The 18,312-nt window shown below is 35.4% G+C and overlaps 1 protein-coding gene across 1 annotated transcript; it reads left to right on the forward strand.

The window, feature by feature from the left end:
- Positions 1-1,424: 1,424 nt before the first annotated feature.
- LOC115719697 (transcription factor bHLH130) lies at positions 1,425-4,380 on the forward strand. Its single transcript, XM_030648842.2, has 6 exons — positions 1,425-2,801; positions 2,880-3,226; positions 3,315-3,488; positions 3,591-3,656; positions 3,764-3,832; positions 3,955-4,380. Exons 1-6 carry the CDS (start codon positions 2,252-2,254, stop codon positions 4,006-4,008), a joined length of 1,260 nt encoding a protein of 419 aa, XP_030504702.1. The 5' UTR covers positions 1,425-2,251; the 3' UTR covers positions 4,009-4,380.
- The last annotated feature ends 13,932 nt before the right edge of the window (positions 4,381-18,312 follow it).

The following is an 18,312-nucleotide window of genomic DNA, read 5'->3' on the forward strand; positions in this document are numbered from 1 at the left end:
CCATGTATCTCTTGCCAAAAATATGGATAACAACATCCAATCTGGTTTACTTTACTAATACTTTGAAAAGACATTCCACTCAACTAGGTGTAAGTAAATCTTATCGGTGATTATCACGTCAACGTAAATTCAGTGCACTGATAAAAAATAGGGTTTAAAAAAATTATTTTACACGCATATAAAATACGAGGCGAATACATCGATGAAACCTTTTTGGGTACACCATAGAAATTCTCCTCAAATCTAATATTATTATATGGTGCGGCTGGAGGAAGAAGATGAAGTGGGGGTGGGGGCGGTGTGGCTGGAGGTAGAAGATGAAGTGGGTGTGGTGTAGCTGAAGGTATAAGTTAATGGAGAAAAAAAAAGAAAAAAAATGAAAAAGAAAAAAAAAAGATTTTAAATATATATTTTTTAATTTAAAATTATTTTTAATTAAATTATTATTTGGGCCAATACTATTTTAACTAGTGGAAATTTTGAATAAGTTAACGGATGGGTTAAGTTTAGGATTAACAGACATATATAAAAATCGATCTTGGAGATTATTACGCTATTTTTAAAGGTTGGAGACTAATATGCATCAACACAAATTTTTCAAAGACTTTTGTTGCAAATTTCTTTTATTATTATTATTTGGAGTATGTCCAATATTATTAATTAGAATGAATTATATAAATATATAAATTCAATTATATTTTTTCGATTATAGTTTATATAATTTGATGACATTGAAGTGGTGCTAACAAAGAGAGTGTGGTCAAATTTGAGAAAGTGAAAACAACTTAATATGTTTATACTTTGGGAAATTTGTGTACCACATAAAGGGTTAGTTTGTTAGAGCTCTACCAGTTTCGTATCTCTAAGAATTTTTTAGTTTGATTTCTTTTGATGATCGTAAAAGACTTAGTTATTTAAAATTATATATAAATTTTTAAAAAATTCTAAATAATTTATTGTACTGAAAATAAAATTTAAAGTGTTACTTACTATAGGCCCGTTTGGCACAGTTTTTAAAAAAACTAAAAACTGCTATTTGAAAAAATTGTGATAAAAATGTGTTTGGTAAACAGTTAAAAAATAGTTTTTTTTTAAGAATTTTAAGAGAAGCTACAACTAAAACTAAAACTGCTCCAACTCAACTTTAATGTATATAGGAAAAATAATGAGTGTCAAAAAATATGTAAATCTTATTTACATATAAAAAAAATAAAAATTTATTAATAAAATTAAATAATTACAACATATGAAAGTATATACAAATTAAATTAAAAAACTTCTTACATACCGAAACAAACAGGACAAACTCCATTTAAAAGTATACTGTAAACTTACACTATTATTTTTTACATCAGAAAACTAAAATAGTTTTTTTCTTAAAAAAAAAACTCTAGAACTTATTATTCTTCACAAATTAGTGGACATGTGTCTCAATTGAACTCAACCATTTATTTTCTTTTAGAAAGTTATTTTCGTTATAAGAGAGTTCTAATAAGGGTAATATGGTCATACTCATTTTTAAAGGAAAAAAACATACCAAATCTGGGTGACTAGATTTCTGGCTTCTTTCTTTACTTCCCAATTAGCTCAACTGATGTTTCGGAATTGCAAATAAAAATTGTAATTTTATTATTATTTTTCACGAATACCTTCTCTTTCATCACTGTGTCTGTCATCAAAAAGCTTGAAGAACACCACACCACTGCCACTAGTGCCACCACCACTACCACCACCTCCCTCTGCAACTAGAGAGAATTTCTGATTGTAGAGGAGGGAGAAAGTCTAGAGAGAGAGAAAGAAAGATAGGCTCTTTGGTTTTTAGTTATGTTCTGTACATGGTTTCTGGTTTAGTACTGCCGAATATTGATAAGTTGGCCGATTCAGTTTTTGCATTAGACAAAAGGGTTGTTGTAAGATTTTCCTTTTTTACAATTTCTGTGATTTTCCCGGAAAAATTTCCCTGTAAAAGTTGAGTCTGTTTAAGCCTCTGTTTCCATTTCCACGAGTCTAGAGCTATTTTCAGCCAAGTAAAAATAAAAATAAAAATACCTATTGGGGTTTTGGTTTGGTTGTACAAGATCTACAAATATCACCTGAACACAATTGGCGTCCACTTCTGAATTTGTTTTCCACTTTTCGTTTTGTTCTGTTCTGGTTGGTATAGGTAGAAGAGGAAGGAGAAGATAAAACCCAGAAAGAAAAGAGTGAGAAAATTCGAGAGAAAAAAGAAGAAAAGTTGAAAAAGGAAACAATGGAGTCTGATCTTCAACACCCTCAACAACAAATGGGGTCTTCATCTGGCTTGATGCGTTATCGGTCCGCACCGAGCTCATATTTCACGAATATAGTCGACAGAGAATTCTGTCAACAGTTCTTTAATCGGCCATCCAGCCCTGAAACAGAGCGAATTTTCGCTCGGTTTATGAACAGCGATGGCGGCGGCGGAGGAGTTGGTGACGAGGATGTTAATTTAGCCGATACGGCAGCTCAGAAGTTGTCGTCTGAGAATACCCAGTTCGTAACTCCAGCGACGATGAGTAACGAACCAGCTGGAGGGGTTCTTCCACCACAACCGCCGCCGCAACAACCGACAAATTTGAATAGCTATTCTTCTGCTTCCCCGAGCTTTTACCAGAGCCAGTCAAAGCCACCTTTACCAACTCAGAACATGGCTTCTAGTAACGAAGGGTCTTCGTATGTGAATCAGTTCCCGACGATGAGAACTGGGGGTGTAAATAACTCCAATCTTATCAGACATAGCAGCTCCCCTGCTGGACTTTTTGCCAGTATCAATATCGAAAGTATGCAACTTTTTGTTCGTTGTGTGTTTGATCTTTTGTCTGAACGAACAATAACGTGATATTTTGGTCTTTTTTCAGGCTTGACTGCAATGAGAGGTATGGGGAGTTATGGTGCCACTACCAGTACTAATGAAGATACAACTTTTTCTTCGCTAAACAAGTTAAAGAATTTCTCATCTGGAGCAGGTTTGATGAGTCCTTTAGATGAAATCATCGATGACAAAACATTGGTGGCTGCCATTCAAGACAGTAGTACTGAAGCATTTGGTGAAGGTCATAGCAATAGTAATTTCGTCCCAAACTTTCCGTTGGGTTCTTGGGATGACTCTGCTTTAATATCTGATAATATCAGTGGCTTGAAACGGCTGAGAGATGAAGATGAGAAACCATTTTCTGGGTTGAACAAGAGTCTATCAGAAACTCAGGTATATCTGTATAAGGATAGAATAGTTTTCTTAAGTATTTTAAATGCTTTGCTTTGCCACTAAATTTAAAAGATGTGATATTAATCAGAGCGTGGAAGCTGGAACTCGACCTCCCACTATGCTAGCTCATCACTTGAGTTTGCCTAAAACATCATCAGAAATGGCAGCCATTGAAAAGTTCTTGCAGTTTCAAGACTCTGTGCCTTGTAAGATTCGAGCTAAGCGAGGCTGCGCCACTCACCCTAGAAGCATAGCTGAGAGGGTACTTTATTATATATATATATATACATACATATTTTCAAATATATATATGTTTGTGTATGTATAATGACATAAAATGCACGTACATTGAGTTCATTTTCAGGTAAGAAGAACTAAAATCAGTGAACGAATGAGAAAACTACAAGAGCTTGTCCCCAACATGGAAAAGGTACTATTAATTAAGATTAAGACCTTCATCACCACCTTCTTTTATCATTTGTAGAGCTTGATGGTCATGGTGAAAAATTGAATACTTCCACTATAATCTTTTAACAGCAAACAAACACAGCCGACATGTTAGATTTGGCAGTTGAGTACATTAAAGATCTCCAGAGCCAAGTACAGGTAAAAAAAGGAAAAATCTAAAATATATGTATAAGAATAATTATTGTGTATTAAATGCTAATTTCTTTATCGATCTATTGATTTTTTTTTTCTTAAACATTGTTTTTGGTTATGATCTTCAGACACTTTCTGATGATCGTGCCAAGTGTACGTGTTCAAACAAGCATCAGCAATAACAGCAAAAGCCCTGGAAGTGACTTTGGTTATGTGATATGTGTGTACAGAGAGAATCATAAAAGTTTGGGTATAATATAGCTGAGTTTGTCTTTTGAAAAAGAAAAATGATAATAATGAGCTATAGCTTATTTATTAATTAGACATGATTCGCTTTGAGGAGTGGAAAAATGAAAAAGAAAAGGTACTACTGTGTAGAATCAGACCCCAAATATTTGATGACCCAAAATAGGAATTCACGGTGTATAGTAATAGTTTTTATTTTTATTATATATTTTATATTATATTATGCTTGTAGCAAATAACACCATGTAACGTGCTGCTTTTCAGTTCTGTAACTCAGCCTAGTTGAATAGCATTTATTTTTCTTGATAGAGAGATTTCTATCATTGCCACTAAACTAAACCCTTCCTTTTTCCCTTATTTGGTTTCATGGTATGCATGTGCACAGGGAAAAAAATCAATAAAAAAGCTTTCCTTTCTATTTTTTTTTATTATGGAGAAAGTGACTGAGTGAGTGCAGTGGAGTAAGTTGCCCAAATCATTAAATATATGATAACATAATTTAGAGTATAGGTTTTTTTTTTTTTTAATGAATATTTATAGTGTAGTTTGTATATTATAGTTGATATGTGGTGTCTGTCACCATAGCTAATATTGTTGTTAGTGTCATTTGTTGAAACTAATACTAGTATAAGTATTATTATGATCATGAGAATGCTATGGGATGCAAGCAATATTGTATGGGGTGCGATATCGTGACTGATCTTGTATAACCATAATGGCTTTTTATTTGGGATTATTTAAAAAAAAAATCACAATAAAAAAAAATAATACTAAACTACTTGTACGGAATTTTAAATACTTTACAACTTTCAAAATTTTATTTACATAAAATGTGATTTTTTTGATATATTTTTATGTTATATTTTAGTTATTTTGTTGCTTTTTTTTGTTGTTATTTGTATATTAGTTTTTTCTTTATGTAATTTTAATATTGGTTAAATGTTATTTTTCATGTTATTTTTATATGATTTTTTTTTTTAAATTTTAGTATTGTTTTTATTAGGGCATCTCCAACCCAACTGTATTTTCTTATATATAGTGTGAAATTTTCTTTTTTTTACTCCAATGGGACGGCAATGGTCACCCTATTTTCATGGGGATCTATAGTGTCCCACTATTAATAGTGGGGCACTATATATCACGGTATTTTTTTTTTTAGTTTTTAATGATTAAATAATATTTATTAATATAATTTATTGGATTTAATAAATATTTAGTATTAAAATATTTTTATTATATTGATAAAATAATAGAATAATAAAGAATGTAAAATTTGGTGTAATTTTTAGTGTTGTGGTTGGAATTGAAAAAAAATTTAGTGCTAAAATAGTAGCTTTTTGGTATTAATTTAACATCAAATTTGAGTTTTACCATTGGAGATGATTTTAGTACCGTAAAAATATAAACAAAAATGTTTAAATTTAACAAATTTTATAAAAATAGTAGTTTAGGTTAATTTTCTATTAACCAACACAACCATGGAATGATAGAACCTAACAATGATTTCTATTTGGGCCGAAGTCTGTTGTTTCACCTCTATTCCTCTCTCTTCTTAAAGAATTTTACAAAAATATGTAGCACTTTTACTATACGCCTCGTTTAGCTCATGTATTTTAAGGATTATTATTATTATTATTATTATTATTATTATTATTATTATTATTAATTTAGGGAATTATCCAATATACAGTTTTTTAATTTTTTTTTTTTTAAATTTACGGTTTGACTTTTTAAAGTGATTGCAGCGCTAGTTGCAATACGGGTTTTTATACGATTTTTTGTTGCAATTTAGGTTGCAGCGCTAATTGCAATAGATGTTTCTATATAAAATTCCGTAAAGATACAAAAAAAAAAAAAAAACTGTTTTGAGATGTAAAAAATGAAAAAGTGTCTTATTATTTTTTAAAGAAAAGTCCTTAACTACCTAGCAACAAGACTAGCAAAAAGTGAAGGGATCAAGGATTTATTCACGAGCACTCTCAATAATTTTCTTATTCAATTTTTTAAAATATTTTATTAAAATTTTTCTCTATTATTTAAATATTATATCTTTACATATATTTTATTTTTTAAAAAAGAAATATTAAAATTTTATATGAATAATAAGAAACATGTAAATGTATATATAAAATACGGAATTAATCAAACATATAGATAATATAGCTATATGATCGAAATACCTTCAGCCATTGATTTTTTGAGCTTTAATCCCTCATGAGTTTTGGATCTGCAAAAAAAGAAAAATGAAACTGATAATTAGTGTTGGGTAATCGAGCTTCCAAGCTCTTTCTGTTATCTTTAGATGGATTTACTGCTTTTACAGAATGCGTAGTGAGCTCAGTGACCGAGATTCTATATTTATATAGGTGAGACCTTCTATAAAGGTGTCTGCCACAATTAATTGTCAGAATATTTTGACAATTAATTCAAGAAATTAAATGAAAAATAAAATATTTGGTAAATCGTAATCTTACCATATGTAGAATATAAACCAATTAATTGTGTCCAGACTCAAAGAATATAAAATATTCATTTATCTTAAATTAATTTATTGATTTTATTCTTAAAATAAAAAATATTCTAATATTCTCTCACTTGGTTAATATTTAAATTTACTACTTAACCCAATGATTATTCTCTCTCTCTCTCTCTCACTCTCTCTCTCTCTCTCTCTCTCTCTCTCTCTCTCTCTCTCTCTCTCTCTCTCTCTCTCTCTCTCTCTCTCTCTCTATATATATATATATATATATATATATAACAAACATATCAATCATGGCAATATATCCTCATTATATGCTGAGTATTATCTTTTATGTATTACGATATATTCATTATATAACAATGTACTAAGCGAATAAACCCTAAATCTTATGTTTATTCTAGTTGTAATATCCTGGAAAATATATTGATATTTTAATAGGACATATTTTATTAAATATGTGATTAAGTGGGCCTTAGAGTAGGATTATAATCCTACTTAAACTAATTACGAGTTGATTAGGGAAATATGAGTAAATAAATAAATAAAGCATAATTTATTAATTACGGAGATTATATTGGAATATGTGGGTATCGTAGATACCATAATTTGAATAAAATATTCTCGAGCCTGACAAATGTGGAACTTGACGGGGAGGTCAGAAATGTCACGACAATAAAAGATGAATTGAATTGTACTTTATACCGGACTAGTTTAGAGTTTTGAGTTGTCAGTTTGGCGGATTAGCTAGAATTACTAAAATGCCCCTAGATTTTGAATGGTTTCAGTTTTATTAAGAAGGCAATATGGTCTTTTCTTAGGTTAATTTATTTTGACATTCAGTGTTATTTAGGCTAGGTTTTATTTGTTTATATTAGATAATTTTGAACCTATTTTTAGAATAATAAGTTTTTTTTATTTAGAAATCAAGAAACCACAAAGGCTTCATCTCCCTCTCCGTCCCCCTCTCTTTCTTAAGCAACTTGAACCAGCCAAAACCAGGGGAAATTCTTCACCTTTTTCCTTGAATTTGAGTAGAATTTGTACCCAAGTTCAACCTAGAAGCATTGGAGGTAAGTTCCTTACTTTGAGGATTGAGAATTTTCAAGTTTTAAGTTTATTTTCGGGTTAGGGTTTTGTGATTTCATGGCTGTAGGATTAAACTGGTTAGGGATTGTGTTTTCAGACCTGTTTTGAAATGTGTTAAAGTTTGAATTGAATGTTTTTTGCTGGTTGTTTAGTTTGGATTGAGTTAAATGAAATAAAATGAGTTTTCTTCACTTGAGTATGTGATTTTTGAATTAAGAGTTCAGATGTTGTAATTGATGCTTGGGATGCATTATATTGATGATATTGTACTATTATGGAGCTTTTGGGTTGCTTTGGTGGTGTTTGGATTGAATATGGAGGAGGAAAATTTGAAAATTGCAGCCCTGCCAGAACCAGTCGACCAGTTGGTCTAGTGCAGCAAAATCGGTCGACCGGTTTGCCTACAAGGGGAAATTTTCAGTTTTCTTCAGGGCCAGTTTTAGGGCTCGGGGTGATTTCCGTGTCTGGTGTAGATTGTTTAGAAGTTTTAAAACCTATTTTGGAGCTAATAGAAGTTAAGGTTTACCGGTTATGGGAATTAGGGTTATTCCCCGAATTATTGATTTAAGGTATTTATTGAATGTTGTTGTCGTGACATAGGACCTGAGATCGTCAAGCTTTGTTTTCCACTTAGGCCGACATGCATGCTTAATCTCTAGATTGAGGTAAGAAAAGTATTATGCACTGTTTATGGTTAACGACTATAATTGTGATAGTCTCGATTATGATCGAGATCCCGATATGTGTTTGTTGTTACTCGATTCTGATTGAGGTAATGATATAGAACGATTATTATCGTTTGTGACTCGATTATGATCGAGGTAATGATATGAAACGATTATTATCATTGTGACTCAATTATGATCCAGTAAAAGATACGGTCATTACCATTATGAGTAATTACTCATTGAAACTGCGGATAGTTCCCGTGGCTACTATCAAATTAATTAAAATTATATATATTATTATATTCTTTATCTCAAAATAATAATTTGAGATATGAGTTATTTCACCTTATATATAAAGTTTTTATCATCATTTTCAAGTAACATATTGTCTATATATAAAATAAATATTACTCCCATCGATCTTCTAGTATATAATTAATTCTATAATAATCTTTTCAAACCTAAATAAAAGATGACATAATGAAATACAAATTATGAGAAATTTGTTTTAATCTATGTGAGGCTTTTAAAGCTTGCATATATTCACCACCGTCAGAGGAAATCTTTAGGGTTGTTTGTATACCTTCTCCTCTAGTTCACTGATTCGTAATTGATGAATATATTGAAATGAGTAATAAATGATAATGATATTAATATGTTCTTAATTTATGCTATGCAGGCTCCACCCCATGTGCGACAATGCTTAGTTTCTTAAACCTGTCACACACTATTATTTGGGTGTACTAGGTATATGTATTGGAAAATGAACCCATGCTTTTAAAGAAACTTAGCAACTGTGGTGGGAGTTTATCTATCCTTACAAATTTTAATGTAGTATTAACCATCTATATTTGATCTCACTATCTTAATATGCAAAATGCATTATTTCTCTACTTAAGATTTAAATATCTTTGAAGCATATAAATCTTTAATTTTGTAGCGATAATATTTATGCGAGTAATCATTAATAAATTAGATGAAAAAATTTGTGAAATACGAGTCCATATCTACAAGTATTAGTTGACTTGTATGATTTCTAATACGACAGAATTTTAATGTGCACCATTTTAGCTTGTTGGTATACTTTTCCTTAATGTACTCCACACATGCTCTAAATAAAGTTAGTAAAATAAAGTGAAATGAGTATCCCTACTATTTACTAATACTTATTCTATTTTGGAGATATATTCCATAATCTTTGATGACATAATGTAGAGGAATTCTTATTAATAACACATTTTTTGTTGCCAGATTGAATATGCAGATCCTTATGAATGACATCATTTTATAATTAATATTGTAAAAGAATTTTAGACATGTGGCTAACTCAAGCTTCTAAAGAAACTTGGAGCATTAGGTCTTTAATAATTGTAAAACAAAGCTCTATTATATTGATTATTCTTGAAGTTTCTAAATGTGAATTCATCTTTTCTGTAGATAAGATTTGCTCACAATTACTGACTGCATTAGGTTTTGTTATCCGCGTTTCTAGCACTGAACATGTAGAATCAAGGTTAGCATCCAAGGCCCATTAGTGGGACCCTCAAATAGGATCAAGTGGACAAGCCCATTTGGATAAGTCCTTCCAAGAACGTATCTTAGCTCTGTAATCATAAAAGTTTTTACTTTCGGGAAGTCGTACCTGGAAGCATGTACAGTATCATGAGACCAAAGGGATAAGACGGTGTGTTCCTGAAAGACCCTTCTAGTTTCCCTTTTTATTCCTATGCATAAATAAGGAAACTCCAACTGCCAGATCACAATAGAGTATATATAAGGATAAATGGGAAAACTTCCTACATTGAATATTAAGCAATTAATTCATAGATTAATTGCCCATAATCAAAGCATACGGTATTGACCAAATCATGCTAAATCTAATTTGCCTAGTCAACAGATCGTCTCCTTCATGGGCTGGACTTCATGAGATAACCGAAATGTATAATTTACTATGAACTCCCCAATATAGGGAAAACAGAAACTAAATGCAATTCTCCCACTATTATATATACCCATTGAATCCTATGGATTAAGGGTTGAACTCTCTTGCAAATTTTACTTAGGCAAACTTGAGAACATATATTCTTGGTATTCTCAAAGGCTTTTACAAGATAAAGAGTTACTAAATAATACTAAGTTGTGGACTAAGACTAATTAACGCCACAACCACGTAAAAAACTATTTGTCTTTCTTACTCTTTATCTTTTGATTATTTGTTTCTTCAGTTTTTATCGTTTATACTCCTTTTCTAAAATTCTTGGTAAACATTTTGGTGCTTTCATTGATAGTTGATGAAAGTAGTGAGATCACTTGCAGATTACGCCCAAGTAATCATGTCCCTCACACAAACAAAGTCTCGTCTTAATTTTCACTAATCTTGGTGCTAAAGTTGGAGACTCTAATGACCCCCAAGAGGTGACTAGTCGTGAGAAAGGATGTTGGGACGAAGATTGGAATCAAGATGATCCTATCATTGAAGATGCAAAATCTAGAAAAAGTAGCTCTTAAGATGCTGAAGTTAACGCTGAGGACATACCAGAGGATATGCAGGAAGATGACCTTTAGGACAAGGCTGCTAATGATAACATTGGAGAGAAGAGCCAACCTGATGAGACAGATCTCGTGGTCATCATGGCAAGACAACTTCAACTAGCCAAAAGTAGGTTAACTTGGCAAGATCAATTCAACAATTTATTACTCGGCAAGATGACTAAAATGGCAGCTGTAATGACTGCCCTGACTAAGATAGCTCCTGACGTACAACCTCTTCCAACAGCTGATGCCTCTGACAAAGTAGATCCAAATGATCATGGAACTTCAGGCATTTGCAAAGACAAAGGTAAATGAATCGTTGTTGAAGAACCAAAGAAGACTCCTTCCACCAAGAAGCATAAAAAGTCTAAAGCTGCTGACCAACCTTAACAAAAGAGGAAAGGAAACCACACCTCAAGGCACAATGGCAAGACCAATTTTAGAGGCAGAGTCACACAGAAGAATAAGACTAATGCTAGAGTCTCAAAGGGAAAAGCCTCTTCCTAGTGACTCTAGTAACAACAATGAGGATGTTGATGAAGTACATTTGGTGTCAGACGACAATGGCAGAAGCCTTTCAACGAATGATCTCCAAATACGACTAAATGCTAAGAAAGAAAGAGCTAAAGCAGAAAAAAGCAAGACCCTGCAGTAACAATTTAAGAAACCACATCAATGATTGTGTTCGCAGAAGAGAATCTTCAAGTGATAAGACTCAACACTTGGAATGTAAGGTTAATGAGTTGATGAAAATAAAGGAAAAAATTTCTAGAAAACAAAGTGGTGTCGTATCTAATTTTGAGGAAGAAGATATAGAGCCTTATGTGAAGAGAATCATTGATGCCCCACTGGCGGAGCGTTTTAGAATGCAACAGATGGAGCTAGATGAAGGATGCACAGACCCCAGGGACCATTTGTCCAAATACAATCACATCATGCAAGTCGCCAAAGCTAGTGATTATGCAAATTTTTTATGTTTTTCATTAACGCTAAGCAAGTTCGTGGAGGACTGGTTTAAGAGGTTGTCTCTGGGATCGATCCACAATTAGAGAGACCTATAAGTAATGTTCAGAAAGTAGTTTATAGTAGCCAAGGACTATTATTTGGAAGCCAGCTCCTTGACTAGCGTTAATCAATAATAACGAGAAACCTTAAAGAAGTTTATCAAAAGGATGATGGATGTGGCTGCTAAAACCAAGGTCACTGATGACATAAAAATGGTGGTCCTAACATCAGGACTTACAACTAGAACTTTGTTTTGGGTAGATATTAAACGCAAAGGGTAGATACATTGTGTAACACCCTAACTAGCATAGGTGTGTTAAGTGATTTTTAAACGTACTGTCCAGCTCGTTGCTAATCAACGAGGTTTATGGAAATCGTGATTAATTAAAATTTTTGCTTTTAATTAAACTTATATAATATTTCATACAAAATACTTTGGGATCCCATTTACAAAATACTTTACAAAAAGTTAACTGTCTATTAAAAAATACTTGTCGCCCAGCGACTAATTACAAAAAGCGCTGTTGTCCCGAGGATCGTACGCTCCAGGCCTAACCGCCCTGACATGTACAATCTCCATCGGCTCCTCCTCATGGTTCCTCAGCCTTGGCCTTGCCCTTACCTAAACATAAACATAGCACTAGTCGACAGACTCAGTAAGAAAAGCATAAATCATAATCATACATAAATCCCAGGTTATGATTAGACGCCCATACCCCTGACCACAACCCTAACTGCCGTGTCCCACACGATACTGAGTCCCGAATGTTCGTACGACGGTACTTTTGACAAAGTAACAGCCTATACTCGGTACACTGGTCATACTCCAGCTGCTAGTCATACTCTAGCCTTACCGATGTGTTACAGTATCAGCCTATACTCGGTACATTGGTCATACTTCAGCTGCTAGTCATACTCTAGCCTTACCGATGTGATACGGTCAAACAGTACAGTACCACCGACCATATTATCAGCATATACTCGGTACACTAGTCATACTCCAGCTGCTAGTCATACTCTAGCTTTAACGATGTGATACTGTCGGATGGTACGAAGCCAACATACATATCTAATGTATTCTAACAGGCTTCCTAACATGCACGCTAAACATGTAATACTTATGCATACTGTTATACTAATATTATCTCGATTCTGAATTCAGGTGTGCGGGTCAACGTGAGTGGAACGAACTGCACGACGATTTACAGGCTCCTAAACCATAACAATCAAACACTGATAAGTGATACGCTAAATCACTTCCCGAGGACTTAAACTACAAACTAAAAGTTTCCCTATCGATAAAAGGCATGGCAATACCCTAAACAACAAAAAAAAATGGGAAGAGCTAGGGTTCCCAATTTTTCCCCAACCGGTAGACCGGTTCTACAACCGGAATTTTGATTCTGGGAATTCCTGGAAGCCCCATCCGGTAGACCGAATGCTGCAGGCTTCACTGAACCGGAATTCCAATTCAGTGCAGGAAACAATTAAAATTTCATAACTCATTCAAATCAACCCCAATTCACACAAAAACTTCAAGACCTGTTCTAAATACCCCAAATAACAAAACCCAAGCAATAGAACCAAGCTTCAAGCACAGAAACGCATTTCACCATTGGAGGTTCAAGATTGAGTTCAAAAACTCAAAACTTGACTAACTCCCCAAACTGCCACTAAATCATGCATAATTCAACCTATTCCAACATAATTCAACTCTGGAAAATAGATTTCACAGCAACAACAATCACAGCAACAAGATTCCTCATTTTTCCTTGAAAACTATAGTTTTTGAGCCAAAATTCACAAACTTGAACAAGGATAACTAGCATGCATCAAAACCTATCTTATCTCACTTAATTAAACATTTTTAAACCACAGAAAACAACAATAACAATTAAGAGCAGCTACAACCATAATCCAACAAGCATGCATTAACTCATTTTTCGTTAAACTTCAAGAAACTACCAAGAACAAGTTAAAGAACCTTACCTTAGCTTAGGATCACTACCAACTCGTTGAATTAGCAAGAATTACAAAGTAAAAACCCCAGCCCTTGCAGCCCCAAGCAAACAGAGAGAGAGAGAGCTTTGAGAGGAAAATTTGGTTTTTTCTCAATTTTTTCTAACTTTGAATAAAATGAAGAAAATGCAATTTCAATTCTTTTGTTTCAGCCAAAATAACACAACATAATCACATATTCACATTACACTAAGTCCACTAAAGGACAAAATATTATTGGGGCAAAATGACCATTTTGCCCCTCCACACTACAATAACATACAAGGGTACTAAAGGGTATTTTGGAAAATTCTAAATTCCCGACCAATCCCGACATTCCCAATGTCTAATAAACTGTCCCAATATACTAACATGCTAAGTTGTGATTCCACTGAGCCAAACACCGAGTTCCATGTTGCGGGGCACCGGAAATGAAAAATTATGAAATTTCACTATATGACATAAAAATGCATTCTGAATTCTAGAATAACAGCATAAATAATTATTTAAATATCTATGAATAATTTTCATAATTAAATCATAATTAACTGCTAATTTCCAAATTAAACTAAGCGGTCTTTACAACTATCCCCCCCTTAAAAGGATTTCGTCCCCGAAATCTAACCTGAACAACTCTGGATATTGAGCTCTCATATCTGATTCTAGCTCCCAGGTGGCTTCCTCCACCTTGCTGTTTCTCCAGAGTACCTTGACCAATGCTATGGTCTTATTCCGAAGGACTTTATCCTTTCTATCCAGGATCTGCACAGGTTGTTCCTCATATGTCATGTCTGGCTGCTATTCGAGACTCTAATAACTGAGTATATGAGTAGGGTCTGAAACGTACTTTCTCAACATAGAGACATGGAATACGTTGTGAACTGCTAAAAGAGCTGGAGGCAACGCTAACCGGTATACCACTTGACCTACCTTCTCGAGAATCTCGAAAGGTCCTGTAAACCTAGGGCATAACTTGCCTCTTTTCCCGAAACGTTTGATCCCCTTCATTGGAGACACCCGCAAAAACACATGGTCCCCTACTTGGAACTCAACATCTCTGCGTTTCGGATCTGCATAACTTTTCTGTCTACTCTGTGAGGCAAGCATTCTAGCTTTAATTTTCTCAATTGCCTCATTGGTCCGCTGCACTGACTCCGGACCTAGGTACTTTCTCTCCCCTGTCTCATCCCAGTGGATAGGAGACCTACATTTCCTACCGTATAACAACTCATAGGGAGCCATCCCTATCGTACTCTGATAACTGTTGTTGTAAGAAAATTCTATCAACGGTAGATATTTACTCCAAGAGCCTTCAAAATCCATGACACAGGCTCGTAACATGTCCTCCAATATCTGAATTGTCCTTTCGGACTGCCCATCTATCTGAGGATGGAATGCTGTAGTGAACTTCAGTTTTGTACCCATTGCCCGTTGCAAACTTTGCCAAAACTTGGACGTGAACTTCGAATCTCTATCCGAAACTATAGACTTCGGTACCCCGTGAAGCCTTACTATTTCTTTAACGTACAATTCTGTCAATTGGTCCACTAAATAGGTTGTTCTAACAGGCAGAAAGTGAGCAGACTTCGTGAATCGATCCACCACAACCTAGATGGAATCGAACAAACCTGTGGTTCTAGGTAACCCAACCACGAAGTCCATTTTGATATCCTCCCACTTCCATTTAGGTAGGGTTAAAGGCTGTAATAACCCTGCTGGTCTCTGATGTTCAGCCTTAATTTGTTGACAGGTTAAGCACTTCAATACAAATTCTACCAAATTCTTCTTCATACCGCTCCACCAGAAGTACGGTTTAAGGTCCTGGTACATCTCAGTGGTGCCGGGATGTAGGGAATAAGGGGTAGAATGAGCCTCTTCGGAGATTTCATTCCTGAGTTCCACACTATCTGGAACACAAACCCTAGCTTTATACAATAACATCCCGTTGTCTGACACTGAAAAATCCTTGGCTTGACCAGCTGAAACCTCGTCTCTAATTTTTACTAACTCTGGATCAGTCATCTGAGCAACTTTAATTTTTTCTAACAGATCAGATTGGAGCGTCAAGTTGTGAAGCTGGCCTACAACAAACTCAATGCAAGATCTGACCATGTCCTCTGCTAACTGAGGTGAGATCTGAATCATGCTAGCTACCTGCCCGGGACCTTTCCTGCTCAAGGCATCGGCCACTACATTGGCCTTCCCGGGGTGATAGAGAATCTCACAATCATAATCTTTCACTAACTCTAACCAACGCCTCTGTCTCATATTCAAATCTTTCTGAGTAAAGAAGTATTTGAGACTTTTGTTGTCGGTATAGATTTCACACCTTTCTCCATAAAGGTAATGCTGCCAGATCTTCCATGCAAAAACTACCGCGGCCAATTCTAGGTCATGAGTTGGGTATTGCTGTTCATAATCCTTTAACTGACGGGAGGCATAAGCGATAACCCGATTGGCTTGGATCAATACACACCCCAGACTGTTTGGATTCATCGCAATAAACTACAAATTTCTCTTTGTCTGAAGGCAAAGCTAGCACTCGAGCTGTAATCAACCTCTGTTTCAGCTCCTGAAAACTAGCTTCGCATTTATTTGACCACACAAACCGCTGATTCTTCTTCGTAAGTTTAGTTAAGGGTGTTGAGATCTTAGAAAACCCTTCCACGAACCGACGATAATAACCACCTAAACCCAAGAAGCTTCTAATTTCTATCACTGTCTTCGGTCTTGGCCAATCCCTGACGGATTCTATTTTCTCGGGATCCACCTTGATCCCATCTCTGCTAACAATGTACCCTAAGAAATACACCTGAGATAGCCAAAATTCACATTTCTTGAATTTGGCATAAAGCTTACATTCCCGAAGCCGTTGCAGAACCATCTGAAGGTGTAACTCGTGCTCCTCTTCTGATTGAGAGTACACAAGGATGTCGTCGATAAACACAATTACACAGATATCGAGGAAATCCTTGAATACTCTATTCATCAAATCCATAAATGCTGCAGGAGCATTGGTTAGTCCAAACGACATAACCCACAATTCGTAATGTCCATACCTAGTACGAAAAGCCGTCTTTGGAATGTCCTCCTCTCGGATTTTCAACTGATGATAACCCGATCGGAGATCAATCTTGGAGAAGACCGTCTTCCCCTGAAGTTGATCGAAAAGATCATCGATTCTAGGTAATGCATATTTATTCTTCACTGTTAGCTTGTTTAACTCTCGATAGTCGATGCACATTCTCATAGACCCATCTTTCTTCTTGACGAATAATACCGGAGCTCCCCAGGGTGACACACTAGGCCGAATAAACCCTATGTCCAGTAATCCTCGAAGCTGAATCTTTAAATCTTTAAGCTCAGTTGGAGCCATTCTATACGGAGCCTTGGAAATCGGTTCCACTCCGGGTGCCAAATCAATAACAAAATCAATCTCCCGCTGAGGTGGTAAACCCGGAAGTTCTTCGGGAAAGATATCTAGAAATTCTCGAACCACCTTAATGTCCTCTGGCCGAATGGTGTCTGGCCGAGTGGTGTCCATCACCATGGCCAGAAACCCTAAATAACCGCCATGCAGTAATTCCCTAGCTAACAGGGCCGAAATCACTGGGATTCGAGATCCCCGAATTGAACCGACAAAAACAAACGGTTCTTCACTTTCCGGTTGGAAGATTACCATCTTCCTCTTGCAGTCAATACTGGCTGAGTATTTAGATAGGAAATCCATTCCTAGAATAATATCGAAATCTACTAAGCTCATTTCTATTAGGTCAGCACTTAACTCTCTACCGTCTATTCTGATCGGCATAGACCTAATCCACCTTTTGGAGATAACTAATTCTCCGCCAGGTAATAGGGATCCAAACCCTGATTCGTATCTATCATACGGTCTATCCAATTTACTTAAGATTCTGGCTACCACATAAGAATGTGTGGCCCCAGAATCAAACAATACTGAGTAAAATGAGTTGTTAATTGATAGCTGACCTGTCACCACTGAAGGGCTGGCTTCTGCATCAGCCTACGTAATGGTGAACACCCTAGATGGAGTGGGTCTCGCCGAAGCCCTTGGTGCTTCTGATCTAAGCTGGGGACAATCCCTCTTGTAGTGTCCGGGCATGCCACACTGAAAGCACCCCTGACCTCTGCACTCACCGAGATGGTGCCTTTTACAACTGGGGCACTCTGGGTACGAAAAACGGGTCTCAGCACTACCCTAACGACCGCCTCGACTCTGGTTCCCCCGGAACCTCTTGTTCTGCCCTGAGCCACCGGATGCAGTGGATGTTTTCCTCTTCTGATCCATGGCCGAACCACTACCTCCCCTGCTAAAGCCTGATGCAGGAGGGGTAGGAGCCCCGCCACTCACTGGAGTCCTAACTGACTCCGACATACATCCAACTGCGCCCTCAGCTCGCAGTGCTTTTTCCACCATCTCAGCATAGGTGGTCTTGTCATCTGTAGTG

The sequence above is a fragment of the Cannabis sativa genome, chromosome 2 (genome assembly GCF_029168945.1).
Source record: "Cannabis sativa cultivar Pink pepper isolate KNU-18-1 chromosome 2, ASM2916894v1, whole genome shotgun sequence".
NCBI classification, from domain to species: Eukaryota; Viridiplantae; Streptophyta; class Magnoliopsida; order Rosales; family Cannabaceae; genus Cannabis; species Cannabis sativa.

Coding starts and splice junctions, on each gene's coding strand:
- LOC115719697 (XM_030648842.2), top strand. CDS start 2,252: ATGGAGTCTGATCTTCAACACCCTCAACAACAAATGGGGTCTTCATCT. Junction 3,489..3,590: donor CTAGAAGCATAGCTGAGAGG/GTACTTTATTAT, acceptor GTTCATTTTCAG/GTAAGAAGAACTAAAATCAG. Junction 3,833..3,954: donor ATCTCCAGAGCCAAGTACAG/GTAAAAAAAGGA, acceptor TATGATCTTCAG/ACACTTTCTGATGATCGTGC.